Genomic DNA, 26,544 nt, shown 5'->3' with positions numbered 1-26,544 from the left:
ATTGAAATAGAATATGGACTGTGCGTTTGCTGTATTTATCCTCATCTGAGTGCTCTTCCATTAATGATTATACCTGAGTTGTGATACTATTGACACTATTGATTTCAGTGCCGGGAAAGAACTGGCTTTTTTTTCCCCAAAAGTGCGTCATTTGGTTATCGCTCTTCTAAAAAAAAATATATTGAGACCAACAAAAATCTATAGAGAATGACCTGCTTAATTTAAATACATCTTCTAATATACCTACAAAAAGGTTGTGTTCACGTGACATCACAACATTCGAAAGAGCCTATTGTACTTCTCTGTCAGCACGAATGAACTAAAGTGAAATGACTCGTTCAGAAAAATGATTCAATATTCAGAATATGCTTGATTTTGGCCAGTTCTAGAATGTGATGATGTCATCGGGCCCAGCGGGGGGCAGGGGCGGGCTGGCCATATGTCCATTCTGGAAGAGCACAGAAGGGCCACTGGCTCTAGGGCCACCGGTCCCGCCTCAACTGAGCTTTACCCAAATCTAAAAGCTAAAAAGAAAAGCATCAAAATAGCGAGAAAAAAGAGGATGAAGACATGAGAAAAACACAACAAAAAAACACAACAAAAAATGATAGAAAAAAATAATTAAAAATTCAACAAAAACTCAACCAAAGAGTGACAAAAATTCAACAAAAATGTGACAAAAAATCAACAACAATTTGACAAAAACTCAACAAAAATGTGGCAAAAATTCAACAAAAATGTGACAAAAATTCAACAAAAATGTGACAAAAACTCAACCAAAGAGTGACAAAAATTCAACAAAAATATGACAAAAACTCAACAAAAATGTGACAAAAATTCAACAAAAATGTGACAAAAATTCAACAAAAGTGTGACAAAAACTCAACACAAATGTGACAAAAATGAAAAAGATTAAAAAAAACATACAAAAGGTGACACAACAGCGCGAGGAAAAAGGTCAGTTTTGTGGGTCTTAGCTTTCAAATGAGGTGTTACACAGCCAAAAGAGGACACAATGCATTTGGTTTAGGCGGGTGGTAAGAGGTTAAAATATGTATTTGTGGAAGTGCACAATTACGCTAATTTGGGCCAGGCTGGTCAGAGTCCAGGGCTGTTTTTCAGTCCCAGTCCGCCCCTGGCGGGGGGCAGGAGCCAGTTTTTCCTATTAACAGATTTACACTTTCACAAGTCGTAGCTAAAAAGAAAATATACTGTATGAATTTAGAAAATGATCATTAATATCAGTCACTGGGTCCATGATCTCTCTGTACAAGAACATTTTTCCTCTATATAATAGTATAGGCCTTTAGAACGCTGTGATGTCACCTGCAACCCAGCAATAGCAGGGTTACGCACACCATAACAGATGTTGAAGAAAAACAACCTTGCACAGTCAAGTAGAGGTCCAGTTTTCTTTCATTAGGCCCTGGGTTCAATTCCCGGATCGTTCTCTGCAGGGACAATAAAGTAGACCTTAAAGCTGGGGTACCTGATTTTTCCTGTTCAAAATGTGACTTTTTTTGTTGTTATCTTTCGGAATCTATCCTGCACGTCTGAATTGCTCAAGCAAATTAATGATATGCTCGTTTTACGCCCGTGAACAGCGGAAACAGTGGGACCACCCCCAAAATAAATTGCACAATTTTAGACTCCACTTCTATCTTTCATCACTCAACAAGTCTGTTTTTTTGTTTGTTTGTTTTTTGCTGTGTTTACAACGTACTCTGATGTGGCAAAAATAAATCAAGAAGTCAGGTACCCCAGCTTTAACGTTCTTCTGATCTTTTTGTTGGTCAGTGCACGTGGAGTGGATCAGCCCCAGGAAGCTGTGATGATCCACTCTGGACAAAGTCAGTGAAGACAAAGCCCATTGAGTTGATCTGAAGAAGGATACATGGCCGAAAACCCTTTGACTAAAAAAGAGGTCAAATTGCTTGAGTGTGCAATGCTTGTATTTTGAAATGTCTTTTTTCCCCTTTCAACTACCCCTCTCCCAAAGAGCTGACCCCTGCCCTCCACATGACATTGTGACATAATCGGATCCAGAAACTAGATTTGCTGTGATTATATCTTAATTGAATGTAAACCACGTCTAAACCAGAAAAAAAAAAAAAACACTTAACGTAAATACATGACTAAACACTCTGTCCTTAAGCAGATCAAAATCTATTATTGTTTTTATTATTACTTCATTCAATTTAATCAATTTCACATTATTTACATAGTTTATTCGCCCCCTAGCTTTTGTTGAAGTCTCAGTGAGAGTTTGTATTCTTTGATCCAATAAAGATTAAATAAAAAATACATATTTTACACAACAGACATTTCATTTCGTTTTAAATTGTTGATTTATCAACAAGACAAAGAGAGGAAAGCAAAAATAATAATAAACTAAAAGTGCAAATCACATATCAGATCGACTGTCTGATCAATATCTCAGTCATTACAGGGATTACTACATGAGGCAGAAGCTGTCCCATTGATCCAGCTCACACAGTGTCCAATCCTTTTCTCTGACTGGTTTCCAGAAGTGACGACCCCACCCCTAAACATGAATTTTCCGATGTTCGACAGGCCTGCGAACCAATCCAGTCAGATCTGGAGCTGCATTAGCCTCCACTTTATATCATGACCAAAACCTATTATTGTAGCTGACCCTACGCACCACCAGTGACACGCACCCCAGTTTGAGATCCTCTGGCAGTAGTTCTTCTTGTAGCCGCTAGATAGAGACACTGGTGCATTTTCTGGCGTTCACGCGTGCATTGATTGTACAGCAAATAAACAGTAGCCTATAGACTAATAAATACTCAGAATAAACTGGGTTTCTTTGCTCTTGGATGAGTTTAACGTTCTAATTGTTTCTACAGAAAATGGAGAGCACGACATGGAACAGGAAGTTTTATACTGTTGCACCCAGCACTGCCATCATGTGATTTGGAAGGTTTAGCTGAGTCTGCATGTTTTGTTCTTCAAATCTGACTTGTACTGAGCCCTATAATAGAAGTACAAACTTATAAAAACGTATATGTTGTTAAGTAAAGTAAAGTAAAGTAAAGTAAAGTAAAGTAAAGTAAAGTAAAGTAAAGTAAAGTAAAGTAAAGTAAAGTAAAGTAAAGTAAAGTAAAGTAAAGGTTTGTTATTAAAAATGAGTTAATACTTTATTATATGAAATGTGTCTTTGACAAAACATGACTTTAGGCAACATACAAAACACAAACAAATAGAAATACAAATACACAGATCAGTGTTGTCTTCCTCCAACCTCAATGAAGCCCGATGTGTTTGAAGTCTCGGGGCCCTGGTCATGCTGTTGGAGAGGCACAACTATGTGCTTAAGTCAGCACTTTAAAGGGATCCAACAGCTTCCTCACGGCTTTCAGGAAACCAAAGGGTAGGTAAGGTGCTGGCTATGTTTTTTTTTTTTTTTTTCTAAAATGACTTCCTGTTTTCACAAGGGGTTTTAAACTGGGATGGACTAACGCTCACTTTTACTGTAACTGACACATTTTAGCCCATAACATCTTAAAGATACAGTGATTTAGTGTTACATAGCATCGAGTTGATTTCCATAAAACTTGAATGAAATGTTGAATACGACATGTTTATGGTGGCAGGATCTCAACACACACACACATCCTCCTTCCCCATCTGAAATATGAAATATTACGCAAGTGAGTTTTTTGACCAAACTGTTTATTCCCCATTATTAAACTCCAGACTGTCTAAAACTGTTAGATGTAAGCGTCCCAGGTGCTGAGAGTATGTGTGGCCAAAGCAGGTCCACTAAAGGGTCCACAAATAAGTAAAAAAGTAGCAAGTTTACTGAGAAAAAAAAGCGTGGAGTCATCAGGAATCCAATATCTATCAGTGCTGTCTTTTTCAGCAGCCGTAACCGACCTGAAGTGTCCAGAAGTACAAGGTGCTCAGTTCTGAGAGACATTGTGAGAAAAATAGAAACCGACCAAATAAGCTAACATGTCTACACTGTTTGTATTGATCTAAAGATGGATTGATCCAAAGATGGAGGAGGCGCACTGGGGAGGGCAGATATTATTAAAGATTAGTTAGTTGGATAATGTTGAGATGGAGATGGTTTGGAACTCACTCCCAGGCCTGCTGCCAGCTTTTAGAGGGTGCATCTTTTGGTGGTTTACAGCACAAAGTCAGTCATCTCCATGAAACCTTTGAAAGATCTGTCATTAGATCATTACTGGACCAGTCTGAACATTCCAGCGTATGTGTTTCCACTTTTCCCACACTGACGATGTCGCTCAGCGCTGAACACCTCATACTTCTGGACACTTCATCTGTAAAAATGGCCAATACAAAATCTCAATAATGGAAAAAATAACTTGAATACAAGACTGAAACGTTTGGAGTCTGTACGTGTTGTTCTAAGTGCAAATGTCATGCATTTTGAGAAAGAAGTCAGTGATTCACTGCACTCAAGAACTTACTGTAAAATTAGGCAATAATTATTTACCCAGTAAACGTTTTTTTGTTAAGAGAGCAAAAAAAGAAAAAAACAAAAAAAACAACAACTTTTGCCTGTGGTGTCTCCCTGTAAATACAGAATATTTTTCTAATGTACATCAGATTTGTCTTACTCAAATACACAATATTTCGAGGTGCTCTCATCTCAGAGCTTCTGTCAGCAGAAAACAAGATAACGCCAGGAAGGACATCCTTCCTCTGCCATTTTCTTTTCTCTCTTCTCAAACCAAATGCACAACAGGCTGTAACTCTGTCAATCGTTTTCCATTCAAATGTATTTTGAAAACTAGCCTGTGTTGGGACCGGAGCTATTAGGATTCCACAATAGTCTTCATTCTTCATGACACAGTTCCGACTGATGTAAAATAACTGTTGTAATCACTGTTATGACACATGTTTCTGCAGAAGCTTATGACTTATGACTCATAACACTTTAGATTATTCTGCCACAACACAAAACATGCTCCTAATGACCAGACAATGTTATTTTTGGACATTTTGATATATTATTAATGGACATGAATGAAAACCTAACCTATTTAAATCTCATATTTAGCTTCCTTTATCAACATCTCCATGGAGACGAGCTGGAGACGTCCCGCTCTCAGTAAAGTTACCGTCCGGTCTGAGGAGAGGTGACCCGCTCACAGTAAACACAATGCTTGTTTTAGTTTTGTTTATTTATGTATTTGGTGCCCTGTCCACATGGGATTACAAAACACAAAAATGAACAATAGGCACAGACATCCAAATACAAATGCTGTATTTGATTCAATGTATTGGGTGAAATTTTATTTTTTCATAAATATATATTCTATAATTTTATATTTTTCAAAATTTAGCAATATCATGCAGAAAATCAATCTGAGCGAAGTTACCAATTGGTGAATAAAAATTACTGTAAATGAAGTTACCATATTTAGATCATTGCCCTTTGAGGTTTATATATAAAACATACAAAAAGTACTTTCAAGTCTCTGCTGGTATTCAAGAGACGTTGTGTTTTGTGATATTGATCATTGATCATCATTGTTTGATCACACCAACATAGTCCTAGGGTTTATTGGTTCTTTTGTCAAGAAAATACTGTAAGTATGAATAATTGGTGCAATGGGCATGTCCAAATATGGACAAAAGTAATTCACTGTAGGTTTAAGTGAATAGGGCGTATGATCAAATATGGTGCCTTCCTTTTTCATGCTGTAATTTCACTTATTTCACTGCGTCCTCCAAAACCAACACATATATCATCACTTAGCACAATTATTCACCAATAAAATGTGTGAGTTTCGTCAACTTACCATGGTTGGTTTTACAGTTATGTAAAGAAATGTACCGTGACTTTTGTATTTAGCCAGACTTTCTTTTTCAGAAGTTGAGAGCGTGACCTGCTGTCAAATGCCACAGCAGTGGGATCTGTGATGTAGAGTGATCTCTTCTGATTGGCTGAGTGAGGACCACATGCTTCTTTACCTTATACTGATGTGCAACAAGCAGGTCATATGTAAAGTGTACGGAAATTTCAACAAATAGTCACTTCAATATGCAACAGTTTATGTCATTGTGTTGGAGAAGTATTCCATATCATTTAACATGAAAGCAGCTCAACAGTAAAAGCAAACGTAAAGGACACGCTTGAATCATGGCTTCGATTGAGTTGTTGCCTGTGTTCAGAAAAGTGACATTTATACACAACTGAGGAAGCCAAATGCAGTGTGCAGAATGTGTTCTTCTCACAAATCCAGCTGTAAATCTAAATTGCCAGGACAAAGGCAACAGTAGAGCTGGGCCTTCACTGTGCAGCAGCAGGAGGAGCAGCAGCAGGAGCAGCAGCAGCAGGAGTAGGAGGAGCAGCAGCAGGAGGAGCAGCAGCAGCAGTAGGAGCAGGAGGAGCAGGAGGAGCAAGAGCAGGAGCAAGAGCAGGAGCAAGAGCAGGAGCAAGAGCAGGAGCAGCAGGAGCAAGAGCAGGAGCAGCAGGAGCTAGAGCAGGAGCAGCAGGAGCAGGAACACGAGCAGGAGAAGCAAGAGCAGAAGCAGGAGTAGGAGCAAGAGTAGGAGCAGGAGCAGCAGGAGCAAGAGCAAGAGCAAGAGCAAGAGCAAGAGCAAGAGCAAGAGCAAGAGCAAGAGCAAGAGCAAGAGCAAGAGCAAGAGCAAGAGCAAGAGCAAGAGCAAGAGCAAGAGCGGGAGAAGCCTCAGCAACAGCAGCAGGAGCAGCAGAAGGAGCAGGAGCAGCCTCAACAGCAGGAGCAGGAGCAGCAGCAGGAGCAGGAGCAGCCTCAGCAACAGGAGCAGCCTCAGCAGCAGGAGCAGCCTCAGCAGCAGGAGCAGGAGCAGCCTCAGTAGCAGGAGCAGCCTCAGCAGCAGGAGCAGCCTCAGCAGCAAGAGCAGGAGCAGGAGCAGCCTCAGCAGCAAGAGCAGGAGCAGCAGGAGCAGCCTCAGTAGCAGGAGCACCCCCAGCAGCAGGAGCAGGAGCAGCAGGAGCAGGAGGAGCAGCCTCAGCAGCAGGAGCAGGAGCAGCAGGAGCAGCCTCAGTAGCAGGAGCAGCAGGAGCAGGAGCAGCCTCAGCAGCAGGAGCAGCCTCAGTAGCAGGAGCAGCAGGAGCAGCAGGAGCAGGAGCAGCCTCAGCAGCAGGAGCAGGAGCAGCAGGAGCAGCCTCAGTAGCAGGAGCAGCAGGAGCAGGAGCAGCCTCAGTAGCAGGAGCAGCAGGAGCAGCCTCAGTAGCAGGAGCAGCAGGAGCAGCCTCAGTAGCAGGAGCAGCAGGAGCAGGAGCAGCCTCAGTAGCAGGAGCAGCAGCAGGAGCAGCCTCAGCAGCAGGAGCAGCCTCAGCAGCAGGAGCAGCAGCAGGAGCAGCCTCAGCAGCAGGAGCAGCAGGAGCAGGAGCAGCCTCAGCAGCAGGAGCAGCCTCAGTAGCAGGAGCAGCAGGAGCAGGAGCAGCCTCAGCAGCAGGAGCAGCCTCAGTAGCAGGAGCAGCAGGAGCAGCCTCAGTAGCAGGAGCAGCAGGAGCAGGAGCAGCCTCAGCAGCAGGAGCAGGAGCAGCCTCAGTAGCAGGAGCAGCAGGAGCAGCAGCCTCAGCAGCAGGAGCAGCAGGAGCAGCAGGAGCAGCCTCAGTAGCAGGAGCAGCAGGAGCAGGAGCAGCCTCAGCAGCAGGAGCAGCAGGAGCAGCCTCAGCAGCAGGAGCAGGAGCAGCAGGAGCAGGAGCAGCCTCAGTAGCAGGAGCAGCCTCAACAGCAGGAGCAGGAGCAGGAGCAGGAGCAGGAGCAGGAGCAGCAGCAGGAGCAGGAGCAGCCTCAGCAGCAGGAGCAGGAGCAGCAGGAGCAGCCTCAGTAGCAGGAGCAGCCTCAACAGCAGGAGCAGCAGCAGGAGCAGGAGCAGGAGCAGGAGCAGGAGCAGCCTCAGCAGCAGGAGCAGGAGCAGCAGCAGGAGCAGCCTCAGCAATGGCCCACAGCGAGGCCCCGCCTCCTCGTAAAATACATGATGAGGTCCATACTCCGCTGTCCTGCTGACACTCAGGGGTTAAACTGGGAGTTTGAAGCACACTCTCTGCTCCGTCTTCTGCTTTCAGCGGAAAACATCTGATTCTTGGCCCTTTTTATGAAGCTGTTATCGAAACCTCGTCATTTTCTCCACCCGCGCTGAGAGAAAACTATCGGACTGTGTGACTTTGTTTTCCTGTCATCTCCGCGTGCTTTACCAGGTAAGACTTTGCGCTCCTTCGTAGCGTTACATCACGGGAACCACATTACTGCCTTTTGTTGTAGTTAGTCACACTGGCTGTTCTCTAAAGTGATTTGAGCTGTAGATTTGGAAAAAAAGGCATGAGCAGAGAGGATTTTCAGGCTGCTGGGAGCAAACAGCTGTAACCTATTGGCTTACGTTTTTTGCGCGCACAGTCTATGTAACATTTTTTATTTGATTCTGAATCCATTATCCATCAACATCCAGCCGCTACTGGCGGACTAAGTGAACCTATGGCTGTTCGTGAGCCTGTGGTATTTCACCATCTCATTCACTCTGTCTGCAGACTGAGTCATTCTGTGATTTCCTCCAGATGTGCTGTAGTTTACGTTTCCTGAGGATTGTGACACGTCTGTCCTTTGCAGAGCGCCTTCTCCTCTGGCAAAATGTACGAATTCAGCACTTTTCAGCTTGTAACGCTCGGAAAGGCTAGTCATTACATGCAATTGGGCCGTCGACATTGTTAAAAAGTAATACTTTAACTTGCAATCTGTTGAAAATTGACCTTTTTTTATTAGCCTTCCCAGGACTCTGGCACTATAGTTACTGGTCAAACAGAATCATGTGTCACTTGTGCACATTCAACAGTTTTTTTTTCTTTTTAACTAAACAGAAATCTTGTTCCTATTTTTTTCTTTCTTTACTTTTCCTCAGAGCAACTACGCATCCCCCCCTTTATCAATTCTTACAGACATTGAACAAGTTGTTTAAAATAAGTGTTCATCAGCTGACATAAATGCAAGCACCCCCTGCTGGGAATATTGTAATATTCCTTTTCCTTGCGTCAGCAGGACAACGGTAGCACGGCTATGTCAACACATGCATCTTTTATCTCCTTTATGGTCTAGGCCTCAATTTCCTTCTCGGTGCAACAAAATGACATTCCAGATGGATTAAATGAGAAGTGGAAGGCGGTCTCCTCTCTCAGAATCAGAAGGGGTTTCATTGCACATTCAGAAGAAGAAGATTTCATTTATTTCCCACCGTGTAACATGAAAAGTAATGGAGTTATAACATAGATATAAGTCTGTTAGGGCATGCACCTGTTTTACATGTTTTTACTGGTAGGGGAAACCTACGCAGACATGGGGAGAATATACAGACTCCACACAGAAAGGCCCGGTCCAGGTGGGAATCTCTGAGATGTGTTCTGGATTTGGATGGGGAAACTGTGAAATCATTATTTTGGAAGGGCTCAAATAGAAAAAGGAGAAATATTAGCATGTCAGGGTTGGTAGCATTGCTTATACCAAAACGTAAACTTATACGTCTATCCCACTTGATCAACCTCTCTTCCAGACACATAAGGAAAGAGCATGTGCTGGTGCTAAGAGCCCCCTGCCTCACTGACCTCTCCGGCCTTAAGACCCAAACCTCTGGCTGTTCAGTTGTTCACTCGAGGCGCTCGACACCACAATGTCTGCAGAAGTGGAAATCATCTCGTCTGTGCCAACGGATCCCTCCCCTACAACGCCAGCAAGCGCCACTACCCCTCCCACCACACCGACAACCCAAGCCAAGGCCCCGGTCAAGAAGGAGAAAAAGAAAGGTACGTGAGTGGCATTATATATGCATTGATATTCAGTTTTCAAGTACAAGTCATATACTTTTTTTTTGTCTCAGTGCCAGAGAAGACAGATGAATACCTTCTGGCCCGGTTCCAAGGGGATGGCGTGCGGTACAAGGCCAAACTAATAGGTATTGATGATGTCCCAGAGGCCAGAGGAGATAAGATGTGCCAGGACTCGATGATGAAACTAAAGGTATGAAAGGCATGAAGAGGCTTACGCAGGAAAAGTATGTTATGTGATTTAATTACGTGCAGAAATGACTCATTACATTGTTTAGGGCATGGCTGTGGCTGCTCGCTCCCAAGGTAAACACAAACAACGAATTTGGGTCAACATTTCCATGACAGGCATCAAGATTATTGATGAGAAGTCTGGAGTACGTTATATTTTTATTCCTTTTCAGAATATTTGTAAAACACCATTGTATTTGTGCTGCTTTGAATTTAAAATGAATCGTGTAACTTTTGTCAGGTGATTGAGCATGAGCATTTGGTGAATAAAATCTCCTTCATTGCAAGAGATGTGACGGATAATAGAGCTTTTGGCTATGTCTGCGGAGCTGAGGGACAACATCAGTTTTTTGCCATTAAAACTGCACAACAGGTATTGATCATACACTGAATCACTGCATTTATGTATTCTCACCATGAAAATATACTAAAGGTTTTATCTTGGCACAGGCGGAACCGCTTGTCATCGACCTGAAAGATTTATTCCAGGTCATCTTCAACGTGAGGAAAAAGGAGGCCGAGGCTGCACAGAAAGGGGTAAAAGTGAAGTGTTGTTTGTAAAATCCCTCATAGGGAACAATTTCCTTTCGAATGCATTGCCTCATGCTCCTGGAACAGCAACAAGGTGCACTGTATGAAGCAAGCAGAATCCAACAGTGCCTCTCTGTGTTCTGCCAATGAATCACAACTTCAGACATTCCTTTGAAATGATGTGGGTAAAACCAAAACGTAAGTCCATTAACAGTCTGCCTCTGTTTTCAGGGAGAAAATGGCAGCACAGTGATTGAGGTAACCATTTATAAAAATGAGCCTGGATTTTATGTGCTTGCTGCAAAAGACTGGCTTTTCTATTTTGGTTTCAGAATGGAGAGGGCGCCGTGTCAAATGTGAAGGTTGGAAAAACAGACCAAGTGGGAATTCCGACTTGTTTTTGTTTTGATATTGAATAATAGTAGTGTTTTTTTTTTCTGTACTAAATGCCTCTGTGCTTTGTCTCATTTTGAAATGCAGCCAGTGGAGCAGCCCGACCTTTTTGGAGACATTACAACCCCACCTGACATCCGGGCTCCAAATGTAAGTATTTTGACTTAAGTTTAGGAGATACTGCAAAAAGTAATATCATTTGTATATTTTTCCACCTAATATTCAAATTTCCACTTAATATATTGTTGTGTTTTGTAGTCTGCTCTATAATGACATTTTAAAATTTCATTAAAACAAATGAATTCACACTTTAACACCTAAGTGATTGATATTTCATTATGTTAACACTTTTGTCCATTTTGTTTAATCTCTCTCTCTCTCTCTCTCTCTCTCTTATTCTGCCCTCATGTTAAGCAGGAAGCTAATGACATTCTTTTGCTGGATTTTTCTGCTGATGTTGACTGCAATCAGAACCATATAAAGGGCAATACCTATGTTACATCCTGTACACTTGATTATAGGACAGAAAAATGTGATTATTTTCCAACTCCTGACAGTGACCCTTTTAGAGACGACCCACTTTCAAAATCACCTGCTCGGAATATTTCCGTGTGCTCCCTGGACACTCGCCCCTGCTCAAACAGCACTGCCGGCAGTGTTTCTTATACCGTCAATAACAATGTTGTAAATGTGGACTCTGAGTTATCCAGTAAAACTGTTGCTATACACAATGGATACTGGCCCCCGGGTGACAAGACGTCAGAATCATCTCTTTCAACTAGTAATCCATTTTTTGAAAACTCTTTGAATAATTGTCAGTTATTAAACAACACAAGCCATGAAAAATTAATTTGCACTAAGACTCACAGCCAGGAGTCAGTTATGATAAGCCCACCGCCCCAGAACACTAAGGCTGGACGGAGAAGGAGTACAAAGGTGAAACTTCACTTTTTTATAAATGGATGCTGCATGCGGTATGCATTTATCCTTATTATCAACTCTCAAAGAACATGGTTTGCAGAGCATTTGGACTGGATTGATGATGTGTAATTTACAAACAGATAATGGTTGAGTTACAGATGACGTTTAACTTTTTCTCTTGCATGTCAACTGCTCTAACACTCCTCAAGCTTGAAAAAGTGACAATTTTTCTCCCACCAATAATCATAACTGTAAATTAAGCCTCCTCACAATGTATTTCTGTACTTCATGCTTCAGATACGCAGTGAGTTTTAACATGTGCATGGGTATAGTCTTGTTTACATCTTGAATATAAAATATTTGCCATTGTTATAAAGCTGCTTCTCACAGTTATTACTTTCTGAGTAGTCTACATCAAGTGACCTATTTGGGGCAGATCTGTTTGGTTCTGGTCAACCTGGAGGTTCATCTGCAGGAGACCTCTTCAACAGCACCACTGCAAACTCAAATCCATCCTCTTTAGCAGCTTTAGGTAACTATCATTACCTGCACATACTTTTGTCTATGATGGAAAAGTGCAAATTAGACTAGTTTGTAGACTAATTTATCTCAATCCTCTTTTATGTTGTGTTTTTTTTTATATCAGGAAATCTTCAGTTAGGTCCACCTGCTACAAGTGTCTCTGCTGCACCAGGATGGGGAGCAGCCAGCACTATGCCCCCCCCTATCGTAAACATGCCAGGAGTGATGCCTCCAGGCCCCAGGCCTGTTTACCCACAGCCTTCTGCCTTTGGTGGGTTACCCATCCCACCATCAGCATGGGGCCCACAAATGCCACCTCAGTTTATTCCACCTTTATCCCCACCACACCTTGCTTGGGGTCAGCCTGGTGCACCAGTATCCCCTGTAGGTCCAGGCTGGGGTCAACCTACTAATCCATTTCATTCCGGGCCATTCGCTGTTATGGGAGACCAGCAAGGCCCAGCAAGGCCCCCACCTAGACCACCTGTCAAAGAGCCTCCAAAAGTAGAAAACAGTGCCTTCACAGCGTTGGATCCTCTTGGAGATAAAGAAAAGAAGATTGGAAAGGACATGTTCAAAGACTTCAAAATTGCCAAGCCCCCAGCCATTCCAGCAAGAAAAGGGGAACAGGAGTCCAGCACAGCCCCTGACAGCAAACAAGGTGGTGCATTTGAGCAGTACTTCTCCAGTAAAGTGGGCATGGCACAGGATGCAGCAGATCATGATGATTTTGATATTCATCAAATCTCAGCCTCTGCTAATGGTAAGATCCCTGATAAAGAAGTGTCACATTTTACAGCATAACTCTAAATGATATTTGTGTGATGTAGGCACTCCTGGTTTGTCCATTAATCCTGGACCCACTCCAAGCTTCGACAGTGGCTTTCTAGATGCTGCGTTTACTCCTGCTCCTGCAGCAAACACCCCAGCTTTGACCCAGACTCTCAGCCAGGACATATTTGATGACGCATTTGGAGTTTCAACATCTATTCCATCCATACCACCAGTACAAACAGCGGTACATACATTTTCAAATCTTTCAAATGTATTATTAGGCCATTTGCAATGTTTTTTTGTTCTTTTTTGCACAGAGTTCTGGAGGCATTGCAGATCCTTTTGACAACCCCTTTGCTTGACATAACACTGAATAAATGTAAGCTACTTGGTCTTATAGGCTACTTTACTTTACATTGTGACTGTCACAATTCCTTTATGTATTTACAGAAAGCCTACAAAGGGGGCACATGGCAATACTGAGGATTGCTTCGAAGTTGCAAATTTGAAGCATATCTCTTTCAGATCAGAAATCTCTGAATATTACTTTTGTTTTTACTACTGATGTGTTTGTAATTTGTAGCACTTACGGCAAAAGATCAAGTAAGGCTATAATTAACTGAAAGAAAAGAGTTACTGCTGATGGTGGCTGTACAATAAAAATAAGAAAATAAAATATCTCAAAATTGTCTTGATGTATTGTACTTGCTTACTGTAAATGTCAAGAGTATGTTGAAGGTGTGGATCAGACTTGCTCCACACCAGTGTTGGGGAGAATACTTTGGAAAAGGTATGTAGCTACAACCCCAAACTTTACTTAAGATTGCTGAAATTATGTTGAGAGAAACATAATTTCAAACCATTCAAATGGTTTGACAAATAAAAACTCTTGAATCTTGAAATGTTATTTAGTTACTGAATATGTGCCTTAAGATGTATTTTGTAACATGTTCACTTTTAGAATACTTTCACATTGATTGCCATTATATTTATGTTTAAATATGGTGTATGTTACAAAAATGAAAACGACGACACATGTTATAATCTCACAGACCATTAGGAACTCTTTAACTCTCATGGCAAATGGAGCAGCAGACACAGCATCATGTGACACGTGCACTGTTTGTATGAACTGTGGCATAAGGCGTTTAAATCTTTATTTTATTTTAAGAGGAAAAACAGGTCAACATTAAAAGTTCTTTCTTAATAATGTTGAGCAATATTGCAAAATGTAATGATTGAGTACTTGGATGTATTCCCTTGATATTTGGATATTTGGAAGTAATTCTAAATACTCTGAAATGAAATTTTAACTTTACCAGAATACATGAGTATTCTGAACACATGTATTTAGTTACTCCCCAACACTGCTCCTCACGACAACAAGATAAAAAAATAAAATAAAAAGCCTAATGATGTGTTTTTCATAAAACACCGTGTAGGACTGTGTCCTAAAGCAGCTGGTGAGAAACATGAACAGTCTGTTAAAGTATTGTTATCCAGGATTGTTATTTGTAACCTGCTGCAATAATAGATCCACGCGCGCAACCCAACATTAACAAAGACGAAGAAGAACTACATTTCCCACAATACTGTACGGTCCTGAAAAAGATTGCGTCACAACGTCACAACAAACATGGCGGAATAGCGTGTGAAAGCGTTTGGTACAATAGTTTGTGTTTCTGACCTGTGCTGTCTTCTCTCGGATGTGAACAGGGAGTAATGGATTACTTTTCACCAAACTGACACCTTACTGAAGAAGGTATGTAGCTACAATCACAAACTTTACTTTAGATGGCTAGTTCAATGGCTCGCGCTCCATGCAGTAAAGAAAGAGGATCACGAGCATCATGTCAAATCAACTCGACACAGCTAGTTTAGTTTACTCACGTCTGCTCTCCATGCACAGCTCTTCTGTGTATTTGTTGTGTCAGATTGCAGTTTTCCCGTTGGTTATTCTCTAAATGATCAGCTGTTGATAATTCTCTTATTTTCATTTGAATCCCTTATGAACTTTTTGACAGGTGAAAATGTTTCGACGTTCAAGATTATCGATAAGGCCTAATGTGGGCACTGCAGGGAGAACAGCAGGTTCATCTCAGGAAACCTCATCTAACAAAGACCAAGAAGATGATGCTAACACTGGTGTGGAAGCTCCTGTATCTGTGAGTGACCACAAACCTGCTGATCCTCCCACGGAGCAAACACCAAGGTGGGTTTATATACTTCTCCTTTAGACACAAAAACATAATAAGCTTCATGTATTTACTTTTCTATTCATCTTCCCACCTATTGACGGAATAGCATTGACCCAAATGGAGAAGCTCCCGGTTCATCTGCCATTCAGAGAAGAAAGAGATTTTCTGTCCGGCCCAAAGTGGTACCAGGCCGTCCCTCTGCTCTTCCTCGAACTGCCAAGCCTCCTATCAAACCAGTCCTTCCCACTGTTAAAAGTCCTGTGATCGACAAAGCAGAAACCTTGATTGAGCTGAACTCTACTGCATCACGCCAGGAACTGCAGCCCCCAAAAGAAGGCCAGCCATCAAGCGAAAGCAGATTATCCAAAACCGACACGGCTTCACCACCTGAAAGTTCAAGCAAATGCACAGACCAGCATGGCAAAATACAGTCTTCATTATGTAGCCAAGCAAAAGAAAGCTCCTCTAAAGCTCCAGTGCCACATTCCTTACCTGACAGAGAAGCAATTGCTATATCAGAGAAAGCCAAAACTCTAGTGTCAAGAACTGAACTTAAAGCATCCCCACAAAACTTTTCTTTGACTCAACTCCTCAATGACAAATCTGACTTGCTGAGACTGGAAAAGGCACGCAAACTCAGACAGTTGCTTAAACAAGAGATGCTCAAAGAGGTAAGTACATTTTGGACTTTATTTATATAGTGATTTACACAGCTCGACCAAACAAACAAAAAGTGAGGTGAGTGACGCTATGAGCCCAAAGAATGAGCTCAACTGACTATTATGACGTATTCCAAGATGACACGTCTCATCATCTGTACAACATCTGGGGTAAAAAGTAATGCAACACTGGATTGGAAATAACAATATTAGAGACTGGGCGTGACCTTTTTTTTTGGTGATGACTTATTTCTTGGTTCGGTGTGTGTGTGTATATGTGTGTGTTTATATGTATATGAATATGATATTATTACTTTGCTGAATTCACAGAAGAGTAAAAAGTGCGTGGCACGAGTAAAGGAGTGCACTTTAGATCCATCCAAAATGACCATGCGAGACCTCATCCATTACCTCCCAACCTCTAATCCCATGTCGTAAGTATTCTTTTGAAAACATTATGATGGATGTTCTACTTTAATGTTTAATTTCTGAAATCCTCCCTCCAAATGCAGGTCGACTGAAGACTCTGTGCAGGAAAACGAGAATGCTGTCCCACAATCTCCAGACAGAGAGACGTAGGTTTATTTTTCTTTTATTATTTCTAACAGAGAAGCTAATAAACCAAGCAAATCACATGCACTACTCAACACACAACAATCTGAGGTAGTGGCAATACAACTTTCCTAAACAATAAAGGCAATAAACAAATAACAGTATAACAGTACACTTTCCAGTTCAATGCACTCTGAAACCTCTTTTATCTATTGATGTATGCAGTGCTCACGTGCTCTTCTTATTCAAATTGATGGCTGTCCTGGCATGTAAAGTCCAATGTTCGATAGCTTAGTTTGTTTTATTACTTTGTGGGTGAGCAATCTTGAGACGTTTATTAACATTGTTTCTTAATCTTGATTTTCATCATATTTAACTTGCAAATGTTGATGATTTTTTTTGTTGTACCTTCAGATCCCCAGAGCGAGCACAAGAACAGGAAGTCCATCCAAAAATGCTTAGCCCTGGTCACGGAGAAGCAACAGCAACCACATCAGTTGAAGAACACCAGGAGCATGAGGAAGAGGCTGAAGAGGCGACAGAGGAGGCTGAAGAGGCAGATGAGGCAGATGAGGATGATGACGCACTCATGGTCCCCCAGGTCAAAGTGGCTGAGGATGGCTCACTTATCATTGATGAGGAAAGGTTGATAACTTTTTGTTATATGCACACAAAATATCTCAGTGTCTCAGCGGCTTAATCCCTAAAAAATATATTATTATTATTTTTTTCTTTTTTAGCCTGACTGTGGAAGTTCAGAGGATGAAAGGGCCAAATACTATTCAGGACCGTGACCCTATTTTTGAACGAGGCTCCACGACAACTTATTCAAGCTTCAGGAAAGGGACCCACACAAAACCTTGGTCTACTGAAGGTTTAACATTCCTTTGAACTGAACTTAAAGCGATATTTAAGGATTTTTGACATAGGGCCTCATTTCCTAGTTACCGGCATCAAGAGTGTTGCTGATTTCTGGAGATATTTTTTTTTTTGTAATTCATGCAGTTCTTATAATTGAAGAGTTTAGTGACGCTAGGCTTGTGCTAGGCTAGCGCATTCCTATGGTATCAGCTAGCCTGCATTAAAAACAGTCTTACACACTCCCCAGAGCACCTGAGGCAAATCACTTATAACGCCAGACTCACCATATAAATAAAATGGACACAGACATTTATATGGTTAGTCTGGCGTTATAAGTGATTTGCCTCAGGTGCTCTGTGGAGTGTGTAAGACTGTTTTTAATGCAGGCTAGCTGATACCATAGAAATGCGCTAGCCTTGCACTAGCCTAGCACCACGAAACTCTTCAAATATAAGAACTGCATGAATTACAAAAAAAATATCTCCAGAAATCAGCAACACTCTGGATAACTAGGAAATGAGGCCCTATGTCAAAAACCCTGAAATATCCCTTAAGTTATTGTTTAGTATTTTGTGTTGCACACGTTAACGATGATCTTTTGTTGTTCTTTTTTAGAGACCGACATGTTCTTTTTAGCCATCAGCATGGTGGGCACCGATTTTGCTATGATCAGTCAACTATTTCCACATAGAGCTCGGTCTGAAATTAAGGTAAGAACCTCTATTGAAACGTAAAGCCAAAAACATGTATCACAGGTAAAAATGTACTAAGAATATTAACTATATGTTTTTAAAAGAACAAATTCAAAAAGGAGGAACGGTGCAACGCTTGGAGAATTGACAAAGCATTTAGTAAGTTCCAAAACTGGATATAAACAACCATGATTTTCAAGGGTATAGTATTGTATGTAAAGGCAATCTTTTTGCCTGCATCTTTCTATAGGAGAGCGGCGAAAACTGGATTTGGAATACTTTAAGAAGCTGCTGGAGAAGATTATTGAATTTCAGCAAAACAAAAAGAAACTTAAGTCAATGTCTGAGAAACCCAAAACAAGTAAAAGAAAAGCTAAAGGTAACCTGAAGGTTGTTTCTCAAATGTTACAACACAGGTTTTCCTTTATTTTACACAGGTTGTTCGTTTACGTGTGTGTTTTTTGGGTCTTCATGATCATTTCAAGGTAAAAAAGCTATGGCGGAGCTAAGTGATGTTGAGGAGGTAAATGAAGATGGAGTGTCCATTGAGCAGCAGGAAGGAGAGAAGGAGAACCTTTGTAATGAGAAAACCTCAAGTTCCACAACCAAACGCAAAAAAACACGTAAAGATGTCCTTTCCCCAGAATCACCAGTTGGCAAGAAAAGAAAAAAAAGGACGAAGAAATTGTCAGGTGAGAAAAGGGCAGAGACTTCTTTTTTCTCTCTCTCTCTGTGGTACTGTTTCATGTTAATTTCTTGGTCCTTGTCTTCCTTAGATGATGCGGGTAATCATGCAGATTTGGAGGAGGTTCCTAATCCTGAAGAACATCCAAGTTTAGCCCTGTAAGTATTTACTGTGTATTTACTGTGTATGTGCCTGATATTGTTGATATGTTAATGTTATTAAATGATTTAGATCTAACAAGACTGAAACACAAGCTGCTAAGACTGCAGAAGCCAAATCAGGGAAACCACGTCCACTCCGTCGTAAAGGTTCAAAAGCAACAAAGTCCAAAGCAGGTTTTTCTGATACAGAAGGAGACGCCACAAGTGAAGAAGCAGAAAGACAGGTGTGCCCTATTTTGTAATATCTTTTTATGACTTTCATTTTTTTGCTCACTATATATATATATATATTTTTTTTTAGATCGAAAGAGATTCTTTTTCATCACAACAATCAGCAAAAAGACTGTCTGACAACGACTCTTCAGATCATGAAGCGGCTTTGCCTTCAGCAAGACCGTCCCGGTATGTATTCACCCTCAGTCTAGTTTCCAGTTTGAAGCCGTTGCTGTTGTCATTGTGTTTTGTTTTTGGCTGACTTTTGTAGATATGGGAGGATATCTAAACCTGTGCAACCCCTTAATTACCCGGCCAAAGAGGATACAAACCCCTCAGACACTCTAGCCTCGCCAGCACATCAGACTGCTGCTGTGAAGGCTAAAAACAAAACTCACGGGAAAAGGAAATCGGCGAAACAAAGAATGTCAAAAGAATCCAAAAAACCCAAATTAATCACTCTCAGAGCCTCTCAGTCAGAGGGCAGTGATGACGATGATGAAGAGGAAACTGATGCACAACATTATGATGATGAGAACTCTACAAATGCATTTGTGCCTGCCAGTCTATGCTCCCCCAAGCCTGTGGTCCCTGAGGTGCAAGAGACAATGGAAGAGGTGAGGGATATGTGTATCACTAGTGTGACCTTAACCTCTCATTGTAACCAACCTGTCATTTCCATATCATGCTCTTGCTTTAAACATATCATCCAATATTTATTTAATGTGTTGTGTTGTCCTTTGCGCATGCTTCTCCATTTCAAAATGCACCTCCTTCTGTTTGGCTCCCCTCCCTTCACTTAGTTTGACATGTTGGCCCATATGCCTGATGTGTTGGGTATGTCCGAGAATGCACTTTGCCCCGATGCCTCATGTGAACAAGTACAAAACGAAAGGGGCTGTGTTGAGCCCTGTGAGCATCAGCTGGACCTGCTAGTTGTAAGTTTCCCATGCATGTGCACCTGCCACATCCTTGTTCTCAAATCTCATGTTGCAGATCTATGTGTTTTTTGTTTTTTCACCCCCCAAATTTCTATTTACATTTTTTTTTTTTTTCATTTTTGTGTGTGTGTTTTTAGGATGTTATTGACTTCCTTTCAGAACACGCAGAAGGTAAATAGTGTCTTTTGTTTTTTAAGTCATATTACATTTGTGGAAATATTAAGTTTTAATGCTAAAATCTTGTTTCATCATCAGAGGATGACGAGGCTGCTCAAACTTTGTTGGAAATTGGAAATCCGGCTAATCTTGTCCAACCAACCGAGAGTCAGCCATCTTTGTCGGATCACATATCAAGTAAGCCTCACAGTTTCTTGATCACCATTGGACATGTGGAGATTTTAAAAGAAATATTTCTTTTTTATGTTGTATTTTTTTACTTAAAGAATTTGAAAGCAGTCACTACGGTGAGGTGGATGATTTTTCCAAGTCTTCATTTGATCAAGAGGAATGCACTGAGCTTGTTTCAGAAACATCAAATACTGAAAACATACCAACAAATAGCCAAATGGAACAGCCACCAACAGCATTTACTTCTGAAACACCTAGGGTTGAATTGTCCGACACCCGTTCATCTACTCACATTTCAACTCCAAGTGCTGAGAACTCTGTGTTAGCCAGGAAAGGAAGGCTTTCTAAGATAAAACCTAAGCCTAACGTGGGTTCCTCTACAAGGACTACAAAGCTGCCTACACAAACTATTGGTGCTGTTATGAAAGCCCAGCAGGATGCAGCAAACAGTCAGCACCAGTCTTTAGGACAACCTGAAGAATCACCTCTGGCTGTCTCTGAGCCATCAAAGACTGATGGCGGACCAGCTGATGACATAATACTCGTGATGCCAGCTTCTCATGTTTCTAATGCTCAAGTCAGTTCTGAACCATGTTGCAAACCAGACACTGCTGATTCTCCTCAACTTCAAACAAGTCCAGAGCCAAAAATGAATCCCTCAGCGCCCATGAGACAAATACTCCCCAAGATAAAACCACACATTGGTCCATTAAGGACGACAAAACCAACTGTTGAAGTGGTTGACGAGGAGGACCCACAGGTTGAACATGAAATGACCTCAAACACTAAGCTTGGGTCTTTAGAACATCAGGAGGAATCTACCCTGGTTGTCTCAGGACAAGACGAGCCCTGCAGCACAGAAAGAACAGCCACTTCTCAGCTCGAACCCTTATGTGCTAAGAATTCCTCAGCACCAAGGAGAGGAAGACTTTCAAAGATAAAACCTAAGCCCAATGTGAAGTGTGCTACAAGAACTTCAAAACTGTCTTCACAAACAGTCCATGACATTGAGGAAAAATTAGAAGATAAATCTGAAATGGCATCAACCAGTCAGCTCGAGTCTTCAGAACATTGTTCTGACGCAACCTGGGTAGATTCTACACAATCAATTTGCCAAACTGAAATCACTGACCGCGCAACAGAAGATATGCCGGCATCACAAACCTCTGATACACAAGTCATTAAACACCGAGATGAACCAAGTACCACAGAACGAACTGCTGTTACTTCTGAACTTGAAACTGCATGTAGCAAGAATTCTTCAGTGCAGAGGAAGGGACGATTTTCAAAGATAAAACCTAAGCCCAACATTGAAAGTGCTTCAAGAATTCCGAAGCAGCCTTTACAATCAGTTGATAGTGAACAGACGCAGACTGTAAGTGAAACTGCGACTGCCAGTCAGCAGCAGTCGGTTGCGCCGCCACTTTCAACATCATTTGTGGGATCTCCTCCGGACTTCCATCAGGAATCCTTGACTCATAGTGAAATCAGTGGACCACAGGAACAAGGAGAAGAGCCTAGCACAGTTGAGGAACATGTGGGCCACTTTACAGAAATGAGCTGCGCCCCATCTGTCCAGTGCACAGTGGAGCCTCCAGAGAAAGTTGAGGAGATTACTTCTCTTGAGCCAGAAATAGAACCTTCAGCCCAAAGAGTTCCTGCTTCAGCACAGGAAAAAACAGAAAGTCTTGCTCAACTCCCAGATCCAAGTTCAGAAAGCTTAAAACATAGTACACCACAGAGAAGGCGGTGGGTCCCAAAGTTTAAGCCAAAACCCAATTTACTATCCTCACCTCGAACTGCAAAGTCAAGATTGGAGTCTGAAGAAATGACTCAAGCGCCTCACAAGCTGGTTAAATCCAGTTTGTTAAATGCAAAATCTGAACAGCCAATGCTCCAAGACTGCTCTTCAGCGAAACCACATGATCATCTCCAATCAGTTAATGTAGAGCCAAGCTCATCCAGTTCAGTCCCATCAATGTTAGGCATTTCACTGGGTCAGGAAATGACCAATGTGTCAAAAACTGATATGATTTATGAAACTTGTGCACCAAATCGGACAAATATGGACCACTGCAATCCTATGGAGTGGTAAGAAAGGTTTAAACTGTCACATTAGTTCAGTCAAACGCTGTGCAGATAACCATGAGTTTCTGTGCAATGTTCACAGTGCTCCGTCTGACTCCTCCAAGACCAGCAAAACTCTGCCTCAACCTGAAGACCTCAAGAAGACAGGTTTGGTCTTAATAAGAACTAAAAAATATTTAATTTGCTCTTCAAATGAATTATGCTTATTTCATTTTTCACAGAAATCTGTCTTAGCAATTTTAATGTGGTAACCTCTGGAACCTCCACTGATGATGTACGACCAGCAGAGGGTGCTGTGGTACCTTCCACTGAAACTGCCCCACTTTTAAGTCAAGACCAAGTGAAAGACCATTCTCTACAGGTGGCAGTCTGCTCAGTTCACTAACTGGAATTCAAGTGCTCAATTTTTAACAAAATACTCTATTTTCCAATTTTATCTAGAGCTCATTTGAAAGTCCTCTTTTCCCAAACAGTATGTCAACACTATCTTTTAACCTTATATTAACCATTTTACATATTTTGTATTGTGTTCATCACATAATTGTATTGTATTATGATTCAAGTACCTCCAGATCAGGTCCCATCTGATCCAGATGAGCCTTTTTTCATCCTTTCTCTGACTGAGATACCAGTCTGTCCATCAGGGGAGGAAGTAGACCCCAGGCCCGAGTCTTATCGGGCTGTGCCAGATACAGAGACCCAACAGAGGCTAGTACTTTTTATCTACTTGTCACCCACACAAGAATGTACACCGGGGATTTATTGTCTGAATCTGTAAACTAATCCCCTTTCATTCTATAGTAATCCTGTTGAGTTTGTGGTGCCGCTCGCAGATGGGATGGATGACTCTCTCTCCAACATTCACATACCAACACCAGAAAAGGCAACTTTTAACTCTCGTTTCATTTGTGTGGAAGAATATCTGCCATCCGCACCTTCTGTTGTAAGTTAAAAGAAAAACACAAAACCTCCTGCTATTTTGTAGAAATAAATGAATATTGCTTTAATCCACACTAGGACATAAGCATCCTGGAGGAGCCACAAGGTACATTTTACTTCATACACACTATCGGTTCCCCAGTTTTTTCAGTTGTCTTGAAAATGATTGCAGTTGGCTGCCTCATTGAACTCTGAAATTAACGCATAGAGCAAAGTTGTCACCCTTGGCAGACATGACAAGTGAACATGCCTGTGGTATTCCTTCTACAAGGAAATCAAATCATCTCCAGACAGTGTGGCATTAAAAGTCAGTAGATGAATTGTAAAGTTATTATATTGCTCAACAATGTTCAATGTTTAGTTTATTTATTTGAACTGGGACAGTGTACAATATACATTAACCTCGAAAAGGACAGATTCATTGTACCAGGTTGTAGCACATGTGCTAGCTTCCACCTGCAGTCCCTGGGCAGGCTGATGTCAACAGACAAAGTCTTAAAAAAATGCACTTGAATAATACAAATTATGAACAAGTTAGTAACTCTGTTTGATGAAATGTTTGCAAATGAAATGTTTGTGGCACTAAAATGTAGTATTTTGGCATTAAAATTGCATTATAAAGTATTACATTTAAATTGCTTCTGCCTGTAAAACCCTATCAAAACTCTTCCCAACTCTGTTGTAGAAGTTGCAATAAATCAGTGTTAATTTTGACAACATATTTTTAATTTAGTTTTAGACAAAAATGTCCTTTAAGTTTAGTCGAGATTTAGTCAAATAATTCTCTTATTCAGTCGTCTAAAATTGCATGTAATACTTACTATAATACTTACTATAATCATAATTAATCAAGGTCCTGGGCTTCATGGAGAGTCTCCCACATGAACAACCACTGGCAGAGAATGTAAATGATATGAGGCTCTTTCAGACTGTCAGTGGAGGTTTGGATGATTTTAGTCTCTTCTTTTTATTTTTATTCAGTCTTATTTTAGTCAGATTTAGTCTCATGAAAAACGTTTAATTTAGGTTTTGTCCAATTTAGTCTGCAAAAATATTACTTGGACTAAAATATGACTACATATCTTAGTCGACAAAATGAACACTGCAGTAAATGTGTGGCGTTTGTGGTCACTCTCTGTTGGAAGAGGGAGCTGATGGCCTGAAGCTGCGTCCAGTGTCTGACTTACTACAGTGTGACATCCTTAACCAAATGGCTACATTCTGCTGCATCTGGCTGCCTCTGTTATGCCCTATAGTTGACCTGGGGTTCATCCTTCAGCAGGATAATAACCCAAAACACAAGTCCAAGCTGTGACCGAGCTGCCTTTAGAAACATTATGATGATGGTGTTTGAAATCATGGTGAGTCAGCAGAGTCTCCAGACTTAAGCCTCCTCAAGCTGGTTTTGGATAAACTGGATGAAGAGTGAAAGCAGAGTGAGAACTCTTGCAACAGAGATGGGAAGAACTGTGTGAAGAGTTTTTGATTTCCATTGTTGAAACAATGCCACAGGTGTTTAGTGGTTTTATTTGCCAAGTGTCAAACCTCTCAAATACATTTTGGTTTATTCCTTGATTTATTTGTGATATTTGTAAATATTTGTTGTTTTTTTCAGTGTACAGTGAGACATAAACCTGCATCATTTTCATTAAAATTGGAAGAATCAGTGCTCTAAACCTAACTAACTACTTCGATTTCCTATCTTGTTTTATTAAACAGAGAACCCATCCATACAAAGGCTAAACTCACCAGAGGCCGAATCCAATTTTGAACTCTCGGCAGATAAACAACCTTCAATCAGAAGTAATAAGACTATTGCAACACACACATCACTTATTCCATTTAGATTGATCCTCCTTTTAATCTGACTTGTACTTTTGCAATCTAGATGATGTTAAGTGTAGCAGAAGACCAAATCTGTTGAGAAAATCACCTGCCAAGAAAACCAACAAGCTTGAAAACAAGACCCAGGATCCACCCGAACCTTTTACACAGATGGAAAGCAGTGAAGCTGTTTGCAGTCAAACACAGAAAGGCAGTGGTGTCACTTCAGGGAAAATAAAGAAGACTTATGAGAACAAAAGTCAAACAAAGTAAGACGATATTCATTAGGTTGTTCTTTTTTACATTTGTAAGTTATGTACACTTGCATATTACTTTATGACAAATTTCTTTAGAAATGCAAAAGCGTCTCCGTGGGGAGGAACTGAAACGAAATCTTCTGAGGCGGCAACTGCAAATGTTTGGACCTCTTCATTTTCTTCTGAGGTATGAATAGGGCCGGGTACTGTTAAACGGTAGGGGACAGTATCAATCAAATCAATCAAATTTTATTTATAAAGCGCTTTACAACACTCAAGGCGACCAAAGTGCTTTACAATAAAACCACATCAATAAAATCGATAAAACAGATAAAATGTACTAAAGTGTCGCCGTGCTACTGAAGTTTAAAAGCCAGTCTGAATAAATCGGTATCATAAAGACAAAAATTATTTCGGTACCTTGTTTTGCTACTTTTTCCCCTCCTTTTGTCTTTTCTCAACTTGTATCTTCAGAAGCTTCTTCTCGCTCTGTTGTCAAATATAGGACTGGTTAAACACAAAATACAGAGCTCTATTTAAACTCTGTCCACTCCTTACATTTTGACTACAGGAACGAGAAGAAGCTTCTGAGGATAAACGCAATCATCCCAGTCCAGTCAACGATATTTAAAGCTCTACTTTACTATACTACTATATTATACTATACTACTGATGCAATTATGTGTTACACTGTGCAATGCAACTGCTTTTTATGTTCTAGATTATTTCCCCCAAACAAAGAGACTTAACAAATACCTTGGATGAAGAACCTACCAGCGTGTCAGAGTATTCCTTTGGTGATGTTTTCCATGAAGTTGAAAGTGATTCTTCGGTCACAGGACCCATAACCGGAGACGCTGCTTGCCGTGACAATAAACCTGCAGAGACAAAGACAAAACCGAGTCACAACAGGTTAGCTGATTACAAATGTGGGTATTGAAGTTAATGATGT

At 41.0% G+C, this 26,544-nt stretch overlaps 2 protein-coding genes and 2 long non-coding RNA genes across 5 annotated transcripts; all 4 read left to right on the top strand.

Moving 5' to 3' along the window:
* Nucleotides 1-7,985: 7,985 nt before the first annotated feature.
* Nucleotides 7,986-13,570, top strand: dab2 (DAB adaptor protein 2). 2 transcript variants are annotated; one of them, XM_079551593.1, is made up of 13 exons: nucleotides 7,986-8,191; nucleotides 9,532-9,781; nucleotides 9,856-9,995; nucleotides 10,081-10,179; nucleotides 10,275-10,406; nucleotides 10,484-10,570; nucleotides 10,796-10,822; nucleotides 10,897-10,926; nucleotides 11,045-11,107; nucleotides 12,287-12,410; nucleotides 12,525-13,163; nucleotides 13,231-13,418; nucleotides 13,492-13,570. In XM_079551593.1, exons 2-13 carry the CDS (start codon nucleotides 9,649-9,651, stop codon nucleotides 13,534-13,536), a joined length of 1,707 nt encoding a protein of 568 aa, XP_079407719.1. In that variant the 5' UTR covers nucleotides 7,986-8,191; nucleotides 9,532-9,648; the 3' UTR covers nucleotides 13,537-13,570. The 2 variants fall into 2 exon arrangements, with proteins under 2 accessions (XP_079407719.1, XP_079407718.1); XM_079551592.1 differs by having other exon boundaries at nucleotides 10,897-10,944.
* A 1,232-nt stretch (nucleotides 13,571-14,802) lies between these two features.
* On the top strand, nucleotides 14,803-22,715 carry LOC306960024 (uncharacterized protein; the record flags this gene model as incomplete). Its single annotated transcript, XM_079552283.1, has 20 exons — nucleotides 14,803-14,936; nucleotides 15,199-15,386; nucleotides 15,479-16,043; nucleotides 16,362-16,465; nucleotides 16,544-16,606; nucleotides 16,998-17,228; nucleotides 17,324-17,457; nucleotides 18,060-18,154; nucleotides 18,241-18,295; nucleotides 18,387-18,515; nucleotides 18,622-18,828; nucleotides 18,913-18,979; nucleotides 19,053-19,206; nucleotides 19,284-19,384; nucleotides 19,467-19,812; nucleotides 19,999-20,133; nucleotides 20,274-20,307; nucleotides 20,392-20,490; nucleotides 20,580-22,575; nucleotides 22,655-22,715. Coding segments are annotated over exons 2-20 (4,758 nt in total), but the record flags the coding sequence as incomplete, so codon positions are not given.
* Nucleotides 22,716-22,802: 87 nt separating this feature from the next.
* LOC306959290 lies at nucleotides 22,803-23,274 on the top strand. The gene is made up of 3 exons (XR_013792610.1): nucleotides 22,803-22,933; nucleotides 23,014-23,044; nucleotides 23,136-23,274. It is a non-coding gene; the product is annotated as an uncharacterized lncRNA (long non-coding RNA).
* Nucleotides 23,275-23,377: 103 nt separating this feature from the next.
* On the top strand, nucleotides 23,378-26,487 carry LOC306959814. Its single transcript, XR_013792645.1, has 6 exons — nucleotides 23,378-23,515; nucleotides 23,590-23,617; nucleotides 25,231-25,314; nucleotides 25,400-25,604; nucleotides 25,689-25,779; nucleotides 26,314-26,487. It is a non-coding gene; the product is annotated as an uncharacterized lncRNA (long non-coding RNA).
* Nucleotides 26,488-26,544: the final 57 nt, after the last annotated feature.

Source organism: Gobius niger (assembly GCF_951799975.1).
Source record: "Gobius niger genome assembly, chromosome: 2".
NCBI classification, from domain to species: domain Eukaryota; kingdom Metazoa; phylum Chordata; class Actinopteri; order Gobiiformes; family Gobiidae; genus Gobius; species Gobius niger.
Note: the sequence above shows the minus strand (reverse complement) of the source record. Positions and strands in the feature narration are given on the sequence as shown.

What these genes read in the sequence shown, in the direction of transcription:
- dab2 (XM_079551592.1), top strand. Translation starts at nt 9,649, where the DNA reads ATGTCTGCAGAAGTGGAAATCATCTCGTCTGTGCCAACGGATCCCTCC. An exon ending in ATGGCAGCACAGTGATTGAG is followed by an intron (nt 10,823 to 10,896) that starts GTAACCATTTAT and finishes TTTTGGTTTCAG; the next exon opens with AATGGAGAGGGCGCCGTGTC. An exon ending in CTGACATCCGGGCTCCAAAT is followed by an intron (nt 11,108 to 12,286) that starts GTAAGTATTTTG and finishes CTTTCTGAGTAG; the next exon opens with TCTACATCAAGTGACCTATT.